At 39.1% G+C, this 18,209-nt stretch overlaps 1 protein-coding gene and 1 non-coding gene across 2 annotated transcripts; one reads left to right on the forward strand and one right to left on the reverse strand.

Moving 5' to 3' along the window:
• Positions 1-9,519: 9,519 nt before the first annotated feature.
• On the reverse strand, positions 9,520-9,592 carry TRNAR-CCG (transfer RNA arginine (anticodon CCG)). The gene has a single exon. It is a non-coding gene; the product is annotated as a tRNA-Arg (tRNA).
• A 620-nt stretch (positions 9,593-10,212) lies between these two features.
• On the forward strand, positions 10,213-17,496 carry KPNA2 (karyopherin subunit alpha 2). The gene is made up of 11 exons (XM_063293495.1): positions 10,213-10,286; positions 11,231-11,335; positions 11,412-11,552; positions 11,946-12,034; positions 12,768-13,036; positions 13,744-13,838; positions 13,918-14,181; positions 15,083-15,316; positions 16,275-16,457; positions 16,621-16,770; positions 17,015-17,496. Exons 2-11 carry the CDS (start codon positions 11,261-11,263, stop codon positions 17,099-17,101), a joined length of 1,587 nt encoding a protein of 528 aa, XP_063149565.1. The 5' UTR covers positions 10,213-10,286; positions 11,231-11,260; the 3' UTR covers positions 17,102-17,496.
• Positions 17,497-18,209: the final 713 nt, after the last annotated feature.

Genomic DNA, 18,209 nt, shown 5'->3' on the forward strand with positions numbered 1-18,209 from the left:
CGCCGTTCACCACCAGCACCGTCGGCTGCTAGCCGTCCTTTCGGCTTTGAGCTAGCTGCGTCATCACGTCTGGGGCTAGTTGAACTCATCCTCTGTTCCTCCCCAGTAGCATTTTGACCATCTTCCGACCTGGGAGTCTCATCTTCCGATGGTATACCGACATATCTCTGGTTGTACTGATCCATTTAGTTTTCACGGCAAGAATACTGGGGTGGGTTGCCATTACCTTCCCCAGGGATCGCCTTTAGTCTGACCTCTCTGTCATGACCTTCCCGTCTTGCATGGCCCTTCACGGTTTAGCTCATGGCATCATTGAGGTGCTCAAGCTCCAGCACTACGACAAGGTAACGATCCTTTGCTGAAGTATAGGTACCCTATCTAGCAGGGTCTTTCCAGATTTCACTGTGTCAATAATATAAAATATTTACTGTAAGGCTAATGGTGTAGCTAAGTCTCTTTACACTACTGTATTAGACAACCAAGATTTCGAGAAGATTTGTTCCATTTAAAAGGCATGCAAGTGCTCAGTAGACATTGCTATGTTTACAGAATCTAAACCTTTACAAAACTCCATAAAATGGGTGTTAATTTCAGTACAATCACTATGAATCAAAGTGATCTCTTATTATAATTGTTATTATATTTCATTTGTTTCAAATGAAAAGCCAAATATATAATATTATCTATATCTATATCTTAAATATTCAGCACTCAAGACATATAATTGATCAGGCTCTATTTTAATTGATCTAGAACTGTGATACATTTTTTTTAATCCATTCAATTGGGTCTGATTCTCGGAGGCTACCTGGACAAGTCCCTGCAATTTTCTTGGCAAGGCTTTTCAGAAGTGGTTTGCCATTGTCTGCCTCCTAAGACTGAGAGAGAGGGTCACCAAGGTCAAGGCCCAAGGTCACCAAGCTGGCTTTGAGCCCAAGGCGGGACCAGAACTCACAGTCTCTGTATTCTAGCCTGATGCCTTAACCACTACACCAAACTGGCTTTCTGTGATACATTTACAGATTGTGAATTCTGGCATTTTGTTTGAATATCTTCTACTTACTTCATTCACTGTCTACAACATGATTCTTTCTCTTTTTTTCCAAGAAGCATACCCTATTGTCTTACTATGTTTAAAACATGTATACATGCTTTAAATGCATCCCATGTTAGTCAATTCTCTATTTGGAAAAAAAAATGTCTATGTCTTTTTTACTGTTGTTGATTCACAACCTGAAGGTCTAACAATGAGGTATCAAAATACCACTAACTGGAATTTCCCCTCTGCCCCGAAGGCGTTACATGATCACAAATTGTATTTGGACTAATGTTACATTTGTCAAATAAGTTAACCATTGATTGAGATATTAAAGAGTAATCCATCTTAGAACACATGCCATGAAGGGTAGATGAAAACTATAGTCTTGATTGTTTAGATTTAATTGTCTCCATATATCCACCAAATCAAATTCCCAAATGTATGCATGAAGAACATTCCAACTACATGGACTTGTTTTATTCCTTGAAATCTTATTTTGCTTCTAGAATGGGTCTAAAATTAAATTAAAATTCTCAGATACAATAATCTAGACCACCTGTAACCCAAATATTGGCAAAACAATTATATAGAATATCAGGCTTAATTTTCATGAGACCATAAACTTTTATCTAACAATTTCTGATTTAACAACTAAAAATGTATGATAACCTTCAGAGTTCAGAATTCTTTGTTCAATTTCAAAAATAGAAGATTTCTTAATTAAAATCACACCAATTTTTCCCCAGGACCTAAGATCTGGTCTAATTCTTCTTGGCTGGCCACCAACGTATTATTTATTTATTTATTTGCTTTCTCTGGTTTTTTCTAGGTTTTAATCTGCTTTGTATATAACTCACTCTTAGCTTCTTGCTTTTTAAACTTTTCTTGCTATAGTATATTTCCTTTCCAAAAGATCTACTTTAGCAGCATATTCCAAGAGATGTTGATCAATTGCCTGTAATATCACCAAGAACTCAGAGTTTGCAATATCCCTTAAAGTAGTGATGAAGGACTCTATGGAGTTACAATCACTCAGTATATCTTCCACTCAAACTGGAATTCAAGCCAAAGTACTCCCTGATGGGGGTGGGCTAAGTAATTTCTTAGGTGAAGTCACACTCCCCAAAAGTCAGAGCTAGGGTGGACGGCTATGTGAGAGAAGGCAGCTGTTCCATAGGGGGAAAAAGAATGTGGAAAAGGAAAAGGCTGTTTCTTGTGTTTATGCAGCAAATCATCATTCCAAGGACCTCATAAAACAGTTTTGCTTATCAGTTCTTGTTGTTAACAGTCCAAAACATTTTCATGATTTGCAGAAGAGAGAGAAACAAACTGTGTCTTAGCAAATCACCACTTTGCTGGAAGTCACATTATTGAATCCTACACTGTTTGGACCACTGACAGATTCAGTACAGTGCAGGTTCATATGTACACATAATTAAAAATGGCACATTTTATGTCTAACTCATGACACTTGAGACATAATAATAAAAGCAAGTGCAACACCAAAAAGGTTAAATGTGGCATTGGTTCGGCTCTGCACCTCAGCAATCTTTTTAATTTGAATCTCAGAAAGGGAGGAGTCAGAGTTGAGGAGTAATAGCAAATATAACATGAATAAGGGACAAATGATTTTAAAAAGATAAAAGAAGAAAATAGCTGAGTTACTAGAACAAGACCGAATGGGAAAAGAAAATGATGTAAACAGAATGAGTTCCAGATAAATAAAAATCACAATAAAATGAAAGAAAGATGATGAGAAGAAAAACAAAAATGTGGTTTCAGAACTAAATAGAAAGCAGCAGGAAGAAAATTAAAGAATTATCAGTATAGTAAGAGAAAGATAGGAGAAATCAGAAAAGGCTGCAAAATAGCAAAAAAAAAAAAGTCAAATCAAAATGAACGTTTACACAAATTCTACAGTATTAAATGTCAGTAATGATAAAAGAAAATTAGAGCCAAGATTTAGACCTGGAAAGAAAATTAAAAATAGCACCAGCTAGAGAATGAAAAATGGTTGCAAAAGGAGAGAGAAAATAATGTTTAAAAAGGGGTGGGGGGGGGGAAAGGAAGCCAAAAAAAAGAAATAATGGAAAATAATGGAAGAATAAAGATCACTCCCACCTCATAGAATGTTGGGAAGCATATGAAAAAGAACAGGGTCATAGGAACTGATGATGTTATCCAATTTTCGGTGGGAGCTTAGTAAGGGTGGAAAGGATTTATGAACAGCTCAGTGACAGTTTAACTGCCCCAGGAGAAGGAAAGTCCAGAAATTAGATTTCAAAGAAAAGAAGTGCAAGTAAGGGATTGGCTGGAAATGAGAAACAAATGACAGTAACCAAATATAAAGGGAATACGTGACGAAATGGAAATGCACACCCAAAAATTTGGTAGGAAAAAAGAGTAAATCAGTCATTTTAAACCTGGGTGTCCTCATACTTGCAGACTTCTCCCAGAACGCTCAGCAATGACCATAAATTAATCCTAATGCGACAAGTCCATATGAAGCTAGAAATCTAGAAATGTGATGTCAAAAGTAGGCACATACAAAGATGTCAAGTTGGAAATAATTGAAAACACTGGAAATTACTCAAATCTGTAGACCAGTTTTCTTCAACTTGGTCCCTTCTAGGGATCTGGGACTACAACTTCCATAGTGCCAAGGCAGCAGGGCTGGCACCCAATACCCAATGCTCATGAAATGTACCAAGATGTAGTTTTTTGGACAGGTATTTTATGTAACCCTAGAAAGATTACTTGAAGGTGCCAATGTGATCCTAACAGTTTGGTGAGTCTCAGTTTCAGGCTGCAAGACTAAGAAGCCAAGTAGCAGCTTTTAATGTCCTTGGAGCACCATAATGCTGCTTTCCCACCAAAGGATGACCCACAAAGTAGCTCTTGTACTCTGATGAATGAATAAAAAGAATTCAGCAATATGAAAATCATACAGCTGCCACACATTTATTTTACAGGCTTACAAAAATAAATAGTACAAAAGAATAAAACAAATAATTTCTCCTTTAGGTTCCCTCACCAGGGGAAAAAGCCGATTGCCCACAAAATATATTTGCATCAAACACAACCTTGTAATAGTGCTTGAAGAAAAAGGACAAGGATTGGTACACTGAGTGGCCACATTACAGCTTGCAGGAAAAGGAAGATTTTCCCGACCAAACAAAAAAAGGCACTATAACAGGAGCTGACAGAAAAAAACACTGTAACAGTAAGAGCAGTTTATTAATGAAACCAATTATCCAAAGAGGTGGTAGGCTCCTATTTGTTGGATGTGTTCAAGTAGAGGCTATACAGCCACTGGGAATGCTTTAATCTGTATTCTTGCAAAAAGTATAGGGTGGATCTAATGCCTTAAATTGCACCTCCCAGTTTTATATTGTGAGTGAAAGTAGATAGTTCTTTGCCTACCTCATTTAAGGCAACAGTGAGCTACATGTGGCTTCAATATTCATTTTGACTCTGACTGCAACCACCCCTCACTTTTGGTCCTGCTTGCTGAGATTGGCAAGAGTATGTCCAACGTCATTTGGAAGACCTCAGATGTAACACAAAAAGTCAAGTGCTAGCAGAGTTATCTACCTTCCCCCCAGTTATTACCTATAAATCGGAAGATGGAATCTTTAAACATTCCTAAGAACAGAAGAGTTTGTGTTAATAGGTGGCAGGGGTCAGTTCTAAAAAAGTAACAGGCACATTAGATTGAAGATTAGCTGTAACATCTAAACAAGTCTTCTCTTTCTTCCTTTTCCAAATACTTCTTTCCCTCATCTCCATTCAGACTTATTTTCCCTTTCTCTTCCCTTCCTATTGTAGCAATTCCTACCCCTCAACCCATCACCATCATGCTGTTTCTACTGGAAAGAGAGGGGGGGATGTGCTTCTATGCTGCATCTCTGTGTATGTGACAGAGAAAATGGCTGGTATAAGGGGATGGAGGGTCAATTTTATAAATTATTTCACAAGCAATTAATTTTATTTAGTTATTAATGCATTTGTTTCTTACGTTGGTCCCCTTTATTCCATTCAGCCTTTAATACCTGCATATCAAATTATTTTATGAACAACAGAAAGATTAATTGTGGTGTGTGTATATACACACACACTAAGGGAGTACAGTATATAATACACGTATACTCCCTTAGTAATTTAGTGTGTCAGTATGTTAGGATTTTATTCATACGTTTTACTGTATAGTTAATTATTTTTAAGTATTTAGATTTTTAATAGTCTTCTATTTGTATTTCTAGTATTTAGCAGTCTGAACCATTTTATTTACTTCTATTGATCTTCTAGAAAATGTTTACAGTATTTTAATTTGAGCCTTGTAACTTAGAAAAATTATAAAATGCTGGTCAGTGACTGAAATAAAGACACTACAGACTTTTTTTAGTCTTGTAAGATCACTTGTAATAGGATCTCTATTTTTAAAATAATTTTGGTTGAAGGCTTTGAACATATTGTATAATATAACAACATTGTTGGAAGTCCTGGCAAATCCAGCATGCCTCATTAGCATGTGAATTGAGTTGTCCCACAATGCAACTCTGAGGAAGCTGTTTGTTGCCACTCCCACTCCCACTCCCTCTAACTCTCTTCCTCCACCCAGGGAGAAGCAAGCTTGCTGCTCTGCTCTCCATTCATCAGGCCCATGTGCTCGGGCCTTGATGAAGGATTCTGCCCTTTTCTTCCACACAGCCCTTGGCAGCAAATAGGGCTGAGAGTTTAGGGAAAAACTAAGTATTTAGAAAGAAAAGAAGAACAAAGGAACTTCATCTTTTCCACCAAGATGGATGTAACAGAAGCAACAATAGTCAGTAAAACTCTTTTTTACTTATCTTAACCTAATCTGTCTAAGCATGCGATTCTTTATTCTTGGGAGGGCTGAGTGTGTAAGATCAATAACCTGTATTTCTCTGACATGCTCATTGAAGCTGTTTTATGATAATATTCTTTTTCTGTGCCAGCTTCTCTGCTGTGTTATAAGCTCTGCTCCATTTCGGCGGTTCTAGCAGGTTACTAAATTGGCTTCAAACATATCATACATTGTGATAACCAATTATCTTAGTAAAACATTTGTAGTTTCCAAGCCTATTTTAAAAGGATGCAACCACTTGCAGCTGATCATGATACAGGCAATACAGAGAAAAGGAGTGAGCATTTAACAAGCCGGAATGCCTCCATTTTATGAGTAAAGGGGAATTTATTTATTGGATTCATATATTTTTACCCATCAATGAAACTCAATACACAAGTATAACCACAGATGAATCAAAAGCATCTTTTAAACAATTACGAATGCCATAAGCAGCTTTGAAAAAAGCTGTGCTCTGATAAATCTAGAGAAAACAGGTTGAGGAAATATTACTTCAGAACAAGCTGGCTGTGTTCAGCTCTTGCTGAAACAGGAGAATCCATTCACCAATCCCAAACCATCTTCTCAAATCTGGTGCTCTTGAGATGCTACTAGAATGTGTCCAATGGCCATGCTACATAATAATGATGGGAGTTAATCCAGCAGTTTTGGAGAACACCAGGTTGGGGAAGGAAGATCCAGAACAAAGTAGCTGGGAGATTCCTTACACAAATAATTAGATTCATAGATAATATGCTATTAGTCCATAAAACTGAGAAAAACAATTGGGATTCATCCAAACCAATTCCATGGTTGATGGGACTATAAAATTAGGAATTAGAGGATTATCAGTGATATAAATGAATAATTACTTTAAAATACTTTTGGAGAAACTAGACTCTATTTACCATTATTTTAATAAAAATTAAGCAGAATTGAGGGAATCACAGAAGATGTAAAGGTCAAAACTATTAGATCTGGACTTGTTCTAGGCCACCATTGTCTGGTAGCATGTTGCTTCTCTGGAGAGCATATCCAGTTCTACATGCAAATTTTGAAAAACAAGATTTTTTTTTTCTGGAATGGCTAAAACAGCCACAAATGTGAATCTCTTTTGTGAGTTACTTTTAATGACTGGTATTTTGAAGACATTTCTGTGCCATCAGTTGCTTTACAATCAATTCCTACAGGTTTACAAAAAGCTATCCAATTTATAAGATGTGCAACTAGAGTGATGCAGTCTTTTCCCAGTTGGTCAGATGTAAAACTTTCCACACAGCATTCAAAAATATCAGTTCAGAGAAAACACCAATGCCTCTGAGAATAAACTTACTCAGACTATTTTGAGACCCAACTTTTTATCAACATATCATTTTATTTTTAAACTGGGAAGCTGAACCTGAAGACTATGTTACTGATCAACAATATGAAAAGCTTTTAGTCCTGTTCAGTTGTTTGGAGCCAACTACCTAGAAATTATTGATGGAGTTTTTAAAGGTTAATAAAAGAACTCCAAGCAGCAAACAGCAATCTTGCAGAGTAGAAGCGTGAACCAAAAAAGGAACTTGCACATTAAGCTTAATTATGTTCAGAAATGAATTCAGTCTTCACACAGTAGTTAGATGAAGAAAAATAGAGATAGCTTACTTTTATTCAGTAGATCTGGATACAGGTAGGTTCATAGCAGAAAGCACTTCATCATGACTGGATGATGAAAAAAGGGGAGACCTGCATTCTGCAGCTCTTCCTGCTTGCATGTCTGCCCACAAGGTAATGGAGATCGTTAATCCCCAAGCCAGAGGAGGAAGTGAAAATCAGGTGACCCATGTGACATCCCACAAGCACAATAGAGATGCGTTTGCTAGAGACACCCCCTTATGCTTATGAGACAATGCTGAGTTGACCCCTGATAATTCCAACAATTATGACAAAATATTTGAGGGAGAAAAGAAAGTAACATACCTGAAGCAGCTGTTAAAATTTGGAGCAGCTTTAATAATTATAGGGCTTGTGGACTCAAAATGAGCCTGTGGCTCAAAGGGAGTTTGTGGACAGCCATTTGATTGTAGTTGTATTGTTCATTAGTTTAATATTTATATTAATACCTTGTATTACATTCTCTTTGTTGTATACTGCAAGAGTCTTTTTTGTAACAGCATTTACAAATACTGTTAAATAGCTAAAAATCCTGTTCCATCCACAATCACTTAAGCTGTTTTTCAAATACAGTAGCTGTTAGTGCTGAAACAGAACAAAGCTTTAGTGGGATTAAAGATGTAACTGCATAGTGGTTAAGTTTGGTGTAGTGGATGTAGTGGATAAAGGCACCAGGCTAGAAACTGGAAGACTGCGAGTTCTAGTCCTGTCTTAGGCACAAAGCCAGCTGGGTGACCTTGGGCCAGTCCCTCTCTTTCAGCCCTGGGAAACAGGCAAGGGCAAACCACTTCTGAAAAACCTTGCCAAGAAAACTGCAGGGACTTGTTGAGGCAGTCATCAGGAGTCAACACTGACTCGAAGGCACACACATACATGTGCAAGAAGTTAACAGCTGGCCGTATATCCCTAAAAATACTGTAAGAGGCAAACCTTTAGTAAAATGAGACCCAGAACTTTTTGTGAAGACTTGGCACCAGCAACTGATGCAGGAATTCATCCCATAAGGTTTGAAGAACCATCAGAGAATATGCCTTGCAGTTTGTCTGTTTCAAATTGCATTTTTTTAAACGAATTATTTCACATATTTCTAATTCACAAGAATGTATTTTGCATTTCATGACTGAGTTCTTAACTGCAAGTGAAGGAGCACTCGTTGACCACAAACTGGCAGCACACTCTGCTGCTGAGGTGAGGCCGACGAAGTTGGTAAAGAAGGAACTTTGGTGCAGAAGCCCCCAGGAGTGAGATTTCCTTGTTTCCTCTTATGTTTTGTCCCAGCAAATAGTTCGCATAACGTTGCGGTCTGTGGAATCCCTTATTTCCCCAACTGCATTCAGAAAGATACTGAAAACAGAAGCCTTCCAGAAGGCCATCTCTGCTTTGACTTTTGAGTTGTTACTTTGTTTAGTTTTTAGGCCTACCCTGGATGCTTTAAATCGGTGTTTTTCAAACTTGGGGACTTTAAGAGGTGCCGACTTCAACTCCAAAAATTCCCCAGCCATCTATGGCTAGGGAATTCTGGGAGTTGAAGTCCACACCTCTTAAAGTTCCCAAGTTTGAAAAACACTGATTTAAATGGTTTTTTTAAAACTTTACATCACGTTAACCGCAGGTACTAATTAATCAATCAATTAAATAAATAAATGTTTTTCTAAGCGAGCCCAAGTTTGCCTGCAGCCAGCCACGCACAGCGTGGAAGAGATTCCCGGGAGCATTTGGGGCGTAACAATCGTTTTTGAGCAGAGGGAACCCAGAAAGATTCCTGTGGTGTCTTGCTCCCGCCTTCTCCCACGTTCATTGTGCCAATGCATGAACTGCCCAGACTACATGGGAAGGGCTTGTTTTATTCCGCTCCAGAACGATGGTGAGAAGAAAGAACAAAGACTAAGAAGCGCGTCGTCAAGCTCGGGAGACGCCTTCATAAATTCTAATCTCGATGCAAAACAAGAGCAGCGAACGACCCAGATGGGACTCGAACCCACAATCCCCAGCTCCGGAGGCTGATGCCTTATCCATTAGGCCACTGGGTCACTCGGCAGAAAAGTGTGAGAGCCGCGTTCTAAGCGCCCCTCCCGACCACGCATGACTCCGCCCACTCACGTCCATCCTTTCTCTCCGAGTTTCGTTTTCCGTCCCTAAGAATTTGACCACGCCTCTGTTCGCCTCGCTTTGTACCAGCTCCCGCCCCCTTATCTTGCTACCTCTCGAGCAGATTCGAAGGCTGGCTGCGTTCTAACTCCTCCTCCTGGGCTGCCGGCCTGAGACTGATCTGCTGCCTGCCTGGAAGCGTTTAGCGGTAACAGACTATCCGTAGTATCATCACTTGCAAAAATGCTGTATCTGAGCATAAAAAGTCAAGAACCTCCGGTAACCAAACTGACAACACAACGGTCAATCCTGCCCCACGTGTAGTTTGTATCGTAACGTTTTCTCCCGTATCAGCCGCCTTGTACGCTGGGAAGTGTAGTCCGCGGACCTCAAGCGTCGGCGTTGAATATAACGATCGCGAGATCTCAGGCTCGCGAGAGAGACACATTCCTCCCTCCCTCAGGAGCACGAGATCTGAGCGTATTATATTTTTTCAAACTGGCCAATGAGAGGTGTGCTTTGACTCGAATTCGCCAATGAGAGCGTGAAGGCTCAAGAAGTTTAAATCACACCTCACGGAGGGGGACGAGGGTGGTAGCTTCGCAGCTTGGCACAACGTGTTGGGGCGCTGGTCGGGTGAGTGGCGGAGCCGCGCCGGGTCTGGAGGAGCGAAGGGTGTGCTGAGATGCAGGACGGGGGGAGGCTTCCTAGCGGGTCTGAAAGCGGGGGAAACGTGGACGGGCTCTGTGGAGAAGGATCAAAAGGCTGGGAAATGTTAAAGAGCTTTCCAGACAGGAACGGTTCCGGTCACATTTCTTCTCTGCCGCCGCTCATTTGTATGTGTTACATTATTTCACGAAAGCTTCATTTCCTAGCCAGGAAAATGTCCACGACACTTTTCGTTCGTGTGAGTGGCTACTGTCGCGCGACTAGTTTACTCGCTCATTTAAGCAAAATTTACTCAGCTCACTTTCCTGGGTTCTCACGTGTTGGACTATAAATTTACGAGGGCTGAGTTCGCCAAACACGCGAGGGTACAATTGTGGTTGGCTGGTTTGTGGGTTGGGGCCTTGTGTGAATACTGGGCGTTAAGTAGATGTGTGTTTGGGGAGGGGATATGAGGATAACAACGGGGCTATGTGTAATGCGTATTTCCCTAAAATTCTCTTTCTCAAATTAAATGGAATTTCCTCAAATTGTGAAAGAGACCAGAGTAAATGTAATCCAGAGTAAAGGAGATAAATTCAGCCCCCTGAAGGCTGGTATGCTCATTTCCTTCCAAAGAAAAGTAAAATGGTTCAATCCATTGAAAGCCCCACTGTTCATTCCTACTGGTCAGTGCAGGCCCCTGATCCCCTTACTCAAAGGTATAAAGCTTGAAACCAAGTGAGCTGGGTATATTAAATGTTCTCAAACCTGTAGTCCTAGGAAAATTTAATTACAACTAAACACCATTTAATGTTTGGATAAATTATGCTTAGAACTGTTAGGCTCTACATCTTATACACTGTTTGGTGGCTGTAGGTAATTTACAAACTGCAGTTGTGGAATCAATATTGTTAAAGTTAATATCTTTGCAGGTTTAAAGACATATCTCTGTCACAATCACAATGTCTACCAATGAGAATGCTGGGGGAATGGCTGCCCGTCTGAACAGATTCAAGAACAAGGGAAAAGATTCCAATGTGAGTAACTGCCACCTGCCTACAACTACTTGTATTTTTAAAACTGTGGCTCAGTTTTTCAATGTCTGTTCACTAGGAAATGAGGCGACGGCGGATGGAAGTCAATGTAGAGCTGAGAAAAGCTAAAAAAGATGACCAAATGCTTAAAAGGCGAAATGTTGGCACTTTTCCAGATGATGCCACTTCACCTCTGCAAGAAAACAATCGAAGCAATCAGGTAAATTCCTATTTTACAAGCCTTCTGAAGATTTGCCATTTAGTTCTGTGTTGTTTACTTTATGCTGTAGTGGTAGTTCTGGATATAGACAGATGTTTTTCCCAGCCCAAATAAAGATGGTAGAGATTCAGCCTGAGACCTTCTGTTCTCTACCATTGAGCTATAGGCCTTACCCATTTAGAGTAACAAATCCTTGATCTAGATTTGTATGACTATTGTGGACAAAAGTTTGAACACTGGAATGTCAAAAGTAATTATCTTATTTTGTTCTGTCTTAGTGAAGGCAACTGTAAAACCAAGGCCTGTGTATGCAATGGTGTTGTTCTAGTGAGGTTTTCCAAAAATACTGTAATTGTTAAACTTCATGTACTTGTTTGAAATGCTGCCTTGTAGGTTGCTGTCCACTGGTCTGTTGAAGAAATTGTTAAAGGCATTAACAATACTAATTTAGAATTCCAGCTGCAGGCTACTCAGGCTGCCAGGTAACTCTGTCAATAATACCATTCATTTCGCTTTGTGTGACACAAGCTGTGGACTGGGGATGAGAACTGAAAAATCTGAGGTTTCATACAGACTAGTATTTAGAGCAAGAGGGCTGAAAACTTGATACACTTCTTTTAGCACCAGTGAGAATGGACATTTTCTCTTCTCATTGAATGGGTTAACCAAAATAATTTGTTTAGTTTTAGCAACACAGTGTGCAATCCATGGAATTGTGTCTTAATGCAGGATATGACCCCAGTTGTCTGTTGATGTGTGATGTATAATGGTTAAATGAGAGTAATGTGAATATCTAAAATTTTAAAGTACAAATCAGCAACCTAATTTGGTTCTGGAAATGTCTCTCACTACTTGCTGGTACAAGATGATAATGTATATGCTTCCCAAAGCATTAGTTGGGAGTACCTAAGGTGCTGTGTAATAGGATATTTTATTCAGTCTAAGTAATCTCTAGGACACTTTAGACTTGCTGTTTGAGTACCAAAAACTGGTCTTTAAACCTCATCCACGCCTATTGCCACTAGATTGAGGGATTTCACATCTTGTATACAGTACTTTGCAGAAAAAGGAATATTTCCCTGTTCTGCATCTAACTGAAACAGTAGTGGTCAACTTTTTTAGATAAAACAGGACTAACAACTGCTGTCGTGGGAATTAAAATTTTCTCTCTGTAAAATAGACAAACTTAATTTGCTTTTTTCCCCTTATGCATAGGAAACTGCTATCCCGAGAAAAGCAGCCCCCTATAGACCAGATTATTAGAGCTGGCTTGATATCAAAATTTGTGTCCTTTTTGGGAAAAGCAAACTGCAGCCCTATTCAATTTGAAGCTGCTTGGGCACTGACCAATATTGCTTCTGGCACGTCAGAACAGACAAAAGCTGTAGTAGACGGTGGAGCAATTCCTGCCTTTATTTCTCTGCTGGCTTCTCCCCATACTCACATTAGTGAACAAGCTGTATGGGCTTTGGGGAATATTGCAGGTAAGCTAGAAAACTGAATAGCATATTGCACTGATGTTCCTTGTAAGTAACGTTATGCAAAGAAGCAATGTGTTTCATTTGAAATTGAAGACATTCTTTCAAATTTGTGTAGCACATAGGTGCATAACTGTTTTGACAAAAACAAACCTGTGCCAGTATTTTCAACATTAAGAGCTGAGTGAAGTATTATACATATTACTATTTCAGAGCCTCTTCTGGAATTCATAACATTAAAGGGTAGGGGGGAGGGGAAGTCACATAATATATGGGAGCCATATGTTGTTAAGTGTGCCCTTGTCCTTAGCACCTTGAATAGAGTGTTCTTTAGGTAGAAATTATATAAATTCCAAGCTATAGCATCCTGAAGATTTTTGTACATTTCAATGCTATGCATTTCAGGACTTTATCCAACTGTGCAGTGCTGCTGTTGAAATCATTTCCACATGGTGGCATCCACTGACTAACATCTGTAACTGCAGAGTTCTTTGGCTCCTGGTTGCTAGTGGTTAGTTTGCCAAGGGTTTTAATGCTGGGTTATCAGCAAGCCTGCTTTCTTGTTCCCCTTCTTGAGTAGTTTTCTATGGCAGCTGTGCTAGCTTTGTAATGCTTGGATTGTGCTTAAGTCAACTTGTTATGGTGGTGTTCCTGTCCTGGATTAGCAGTAATTTCATGTGACTTAACACTCTTATCTTTATTTCTGCCTTCAGGTGATGGCTCTGCTTACAGAGACTTAGTTATTAAATATGGTGCACTTGACCCCCTTTTGGCTCTACTTGCTGTTCCTGATCTCTCTTCTATATCTGTAAGTGTGAGTTCTGAGCTAAAATCTGAAATGTGAAACAATTTCAGCTTTACTAAATCTTTTCTATGGTTTCTTCCAGCTTGGTTATTTGCGTAACGTAACTTGGACTCTGTCAAACCTTTGCCGTAATAAGAACCCTGCACCACCTATTGAAGCTATTGAACAGATCCTTCCTACTTTAGTTCGCCTACTGCATCACCATGACCATGAAGTTCTGGCAGACACATGCTGGGCTATTTCTTATTTGACAGATGGATCAAATGATAGAATTGAAATAGTGGTCAAAACTGGCCTAGTGCCACAACTGGTGAAACTCCTAGGATGTGGTGAAATTCCAATAATGGTAAGATAGCCTTAAAAAAAATTAGTGAAGGTTGTGACGTATTTGAATTCTTCATATGAGCTATTCCAGAAGAGCACAGTTCCTAACCGCAGGTGTAGTAATCTCAGCAGCTTCTTGAGAAATGTAGCTTTAATCTCTGGGTTAGAAATCTTTTCAGTGTGTTTATGTTGCTCAAATTGCAGGCTCTTTTGAGTATATAGTGTTGTCTTGAGGAACTGGGTATACCTCCCTCCTGATGGACATAATTGGAGCATCCTTGTAATTTTCTATCTGGACATACATGATTTTTCATAAGACTGTGAGTTCTAGTCCCACCTTAGGCACAAAGCTAACTGGCTGACCTTGGGCCAGTTATTCTCTCTCAGCCCTGGCAAGTAGGCAGTGGAAAACCACTTCTGAAAATCTTGCCAAGAAAAATGCAGGGACTTGTCCAGGAAGTTGCCAGGAGTCAGCACTGACTCAAAGGCACCAAAGGGGGAGTGGGGGGGAATTGGCTTAACAGAATAGCAGTTGGATCAACTAAGTATGTGAAGTCCACACAGGTGGTCCCTGCTGTAGACTTAAGAACGATAGACTGTTACGACAGTGGTACACTGTCTTCCTCTAATGTTGCTGTTAGCATGGTGTATTTTATGGTTGTGATGAAGCAGAAGGTCTAGTCAGCTTTTAATAGTGTGGTATGATAGTTTATAGTATATACTGTACGTTTCTCAGTACTACTGTACCATTAAAAGTATTTAGGACTTTCGTGGGTGGGTCGTCTCATGTGTGAACACTGAGTACATACTGCAGGGAGGATTTATTCCATTTAATGTAGTACTGTATATACTAAAAGGGACTGTCTCTGAAATTAGTCTGGTAGCAAATTATCCTTGTTCAGTAGCATAAACTTCTTTTCCAGACTCCATCATTAAGAGCTATAGGAAACATTGTAACAGGGACTGATGAACAAACTCAGACTGTAATAGATTCTGGAGCACTAGCTGTCTTCCCAAGTCTGCTTATCCACCACAAAAACAACATCCAGAAAGAAGCAGCATGGACCATGTCTAACATAACTGCTGGCCGGCAGGATCAGATCCAGAAGGTTGTGGACCATGGGCTTGTTCCATATCTTGTTGGCATTTTAAAAAAGGTAAAGCTAAGTAATCATACATATATATAGGTTTCTCTGTGCCATCTTTGCCTTAGGATGAACTTTGGCTTTAAAAACCTATGGTTTGCTGCTGTGGTGTGTATATTTTTAAGAGAAAATGTATGTCTTAAACCATTCTAGGCAGACTATGAAGAATATATTATATATCTAGATATTTCAGTGACACATTTCTTTCAACTTTTGGGAAGAACAATAGAATATACAGTGTCTATGTAATACCTTTGTTATTTAAGAACATGGAATGTATTGATCTGTCATATTTCTCATTTAAAAGATATACCTAACCAGTGCTCTTAAAATACACTGGCCGTGTAGAATTTCGTGTGTTGGATCTTATAGTGTTCCAGAAGGTTCTTTTAGCCTTGGGGTGGTTTTTTGAGGGTATGTAGGAGATTTCAGAGGGAGAATCAACTAGAAGTGTAAGTCTTTATTCCAAGAGATGGAAAATTGGATCATAAACTTTTCATAGATTGAAGAGGTGCTATGCTGAATCCAACTCACTATGTATAATGTAGCTGCATCAAAGTTTTTTAGTAAGCCAATTAGAGAAGTGCTAGGTTTGAAGATGCAAGCTGCCTGTATTGGTTGCTTAACTCATCTTTTTGTAGATATGCAAATAAACTGATGGTTTTACATTTATTCTATGGTCAAAAGGCAGTGAAATAGCTCTGCTTAACACTGCAGCTTTTTCAGAATAAAGCACACTGATTATTATTTCATGATGTATCCAACCCTGAGTCATGTGCTGAGTGGGTGGCTATATAAATTGACTAAACACTTCAGAGGGATAGCAGAAAGCTATAACTTTGCTGTAAATGTTATACATGTATTTACGTTTGTGAGCGTGTCACAGAACTTCTAACTTTCCAATGTTAAACTTTCTTGGACCACTTCAAGGCTGTTCTATTGCTGTCTCCTTTCCTGTGTCTTAAAACAGGGAGACTTTAAATCCCAAAAAGAAGCTGTATGGGCAGTGACCAACTATACAAGTGGTGGAACAATTGGCCAGATCATCTACCTTGTTCAGACAGGTGTATTAGAGCCATTACTGAATCTGCTTGTGGTTAAAGACAGCAAAACAGTCCTGGTGATTCTGGATGCTATTAGTAACATTTTTATGGTAAGTTAACAAAACAACCACCCTCAGGTTTGGGGGGAGCATTTTCAAATAGGAATAGCATATTTCATTACCAACAACCGTTTAAACCTAAAACGTGAAGTTCAGGATATCTCATTTGTATGAAATGAGGTATGGGTCATTAAAAATAAAATTATCTCTATAGGCAGCTGAAAAAATAGGTGAGACTGAAAAGCTTTGCATCATGATTGAAGAATGTGGTGGCTTAGACAAAATTGAAGCTCTACAATCCCATGAAAATGAGCAAGTTTACAAATCTTCTGCAACTCTGATTGAAAAATATTTTTCAGCAGAGGTAAGTAAATTCAAGGCAGCATACAGAGTTGCTGCATAATAAAAGCTACTTTAGTAGATAAAAGTTTGTCCACGTATGGGCTTAACATCTTCTGTAACAGCACTGAGGACACCGCTATACTGAAACAGGAAAGGATTTGTACTTTTCATATGCACACAAGGACCAATTTGTGCTTTAAAATATGACAGCATGTATCAGACTATAAAGTTTCTGCTATATTTTAAGCTTTGCTATTTTATTGCAGGAAGAAGATGAGAATGTTGTTCCAGAGTCTGGTTCTGATGTATATACATTCCAAATTCAAGACAGTACTGATGCCTTCAAGTTTTAAGTCTCTTGTCTGACAGTCTTCAGCCTGTTTTTTTCTGTTCTGTCTCTCACACTGCCTTCTTTCTATGTGAAATGTGAAATAGCACTTTGTTACAGCTAAAACTACTTGAACAGATCATGGCAGTTACATATGCCAAGTGAACTTGTGTCTTCTTCTACTTATGTCTTTTTTTAAAAAATTCTGTAAAATCTCCAGCTCTGAATCGATTCTTTCAGTAATGGATGTACCTAGACTTAGATTATATCCATACTGCAGCTGGCCAGATGGAAATGGCTTGTGAGTCTTCACTCTCAGTATGGTTTGCAGAACACTCAACACTAGCTAGCAAAAGCAAACCTCTCAAACTGATTTTAAAGAATACTTGTTCAGATGTAATAAACTGGTATTTGAATATCGTCAAAATTGTAATGTCTCTTTTTTGGAGATGCAAAATGGTGCTTACTATTGTGCTTGCTATTTTAAACAAAACCTATGCAGAAGAGAACACTTAATCTTTCTGCAGCTTCACTGCATGCTAACATTACTGAACTTCCTGCAGTTACCCACAGGGCCATGCCAACAGGATGAAAATTATTTGGGGCAGGAAAAGATGGCAAAGCAAACAAACATTGTTGATAACTTATTGTCTTCGGAAGGAATACTTCTAAAGTAGAAGTACTGTATTACCACTTTCAAAACCCTGATTGCATTTTCATATAACTGTCTAATCTGATGCTTCTCTAAGATATTGTAGAATTCAATGAACCTCTGCTTGGCTTTAGGGTGTCCCTTTGTGCTGGGACGAGTGCAATTTTTTATAGCTAAACTATTTTTCTAAAAATACAGGGCCACATTTGGTTATCACTAGAGTGAATGCAGTATTTTGTGTTATTTTTGCTTTAAAATGTTAAATTGCACTGATCAAAATTGGTTTAACATTAGTGACCAATCCAGTGTTGCTCTAGAGGTAATAAGAATGGCAGGCTGCATGAAGGCTGTGTGTTGCTTTCATTGTACCTAAATAGTTTGAAGTTTGGTCTAGTGGTTAAGGCAACAGGCTAGAAACCAGGAGACTGAGAGTTCTAGTCCCGCCTTAGGCATGAAAGCCGGCTGGGTGACCTTGGGCCAG

The sequence above is a fragment of the Candoia aspera genome, chromosome 2, assembly GCF_035149785.1.
Source record: "Candoia aspera isolate rCanAsp1 chromosome 2, rCanAsp1.hap2, whole genome shotgun sequence".
Classification (NCBI taxonomy): domain Eukaryota; kingdom Metazoa; phylum Chordata; class Lepidosauria; order Squamata; family Boidae; genus Candoia; species Candoia aspera.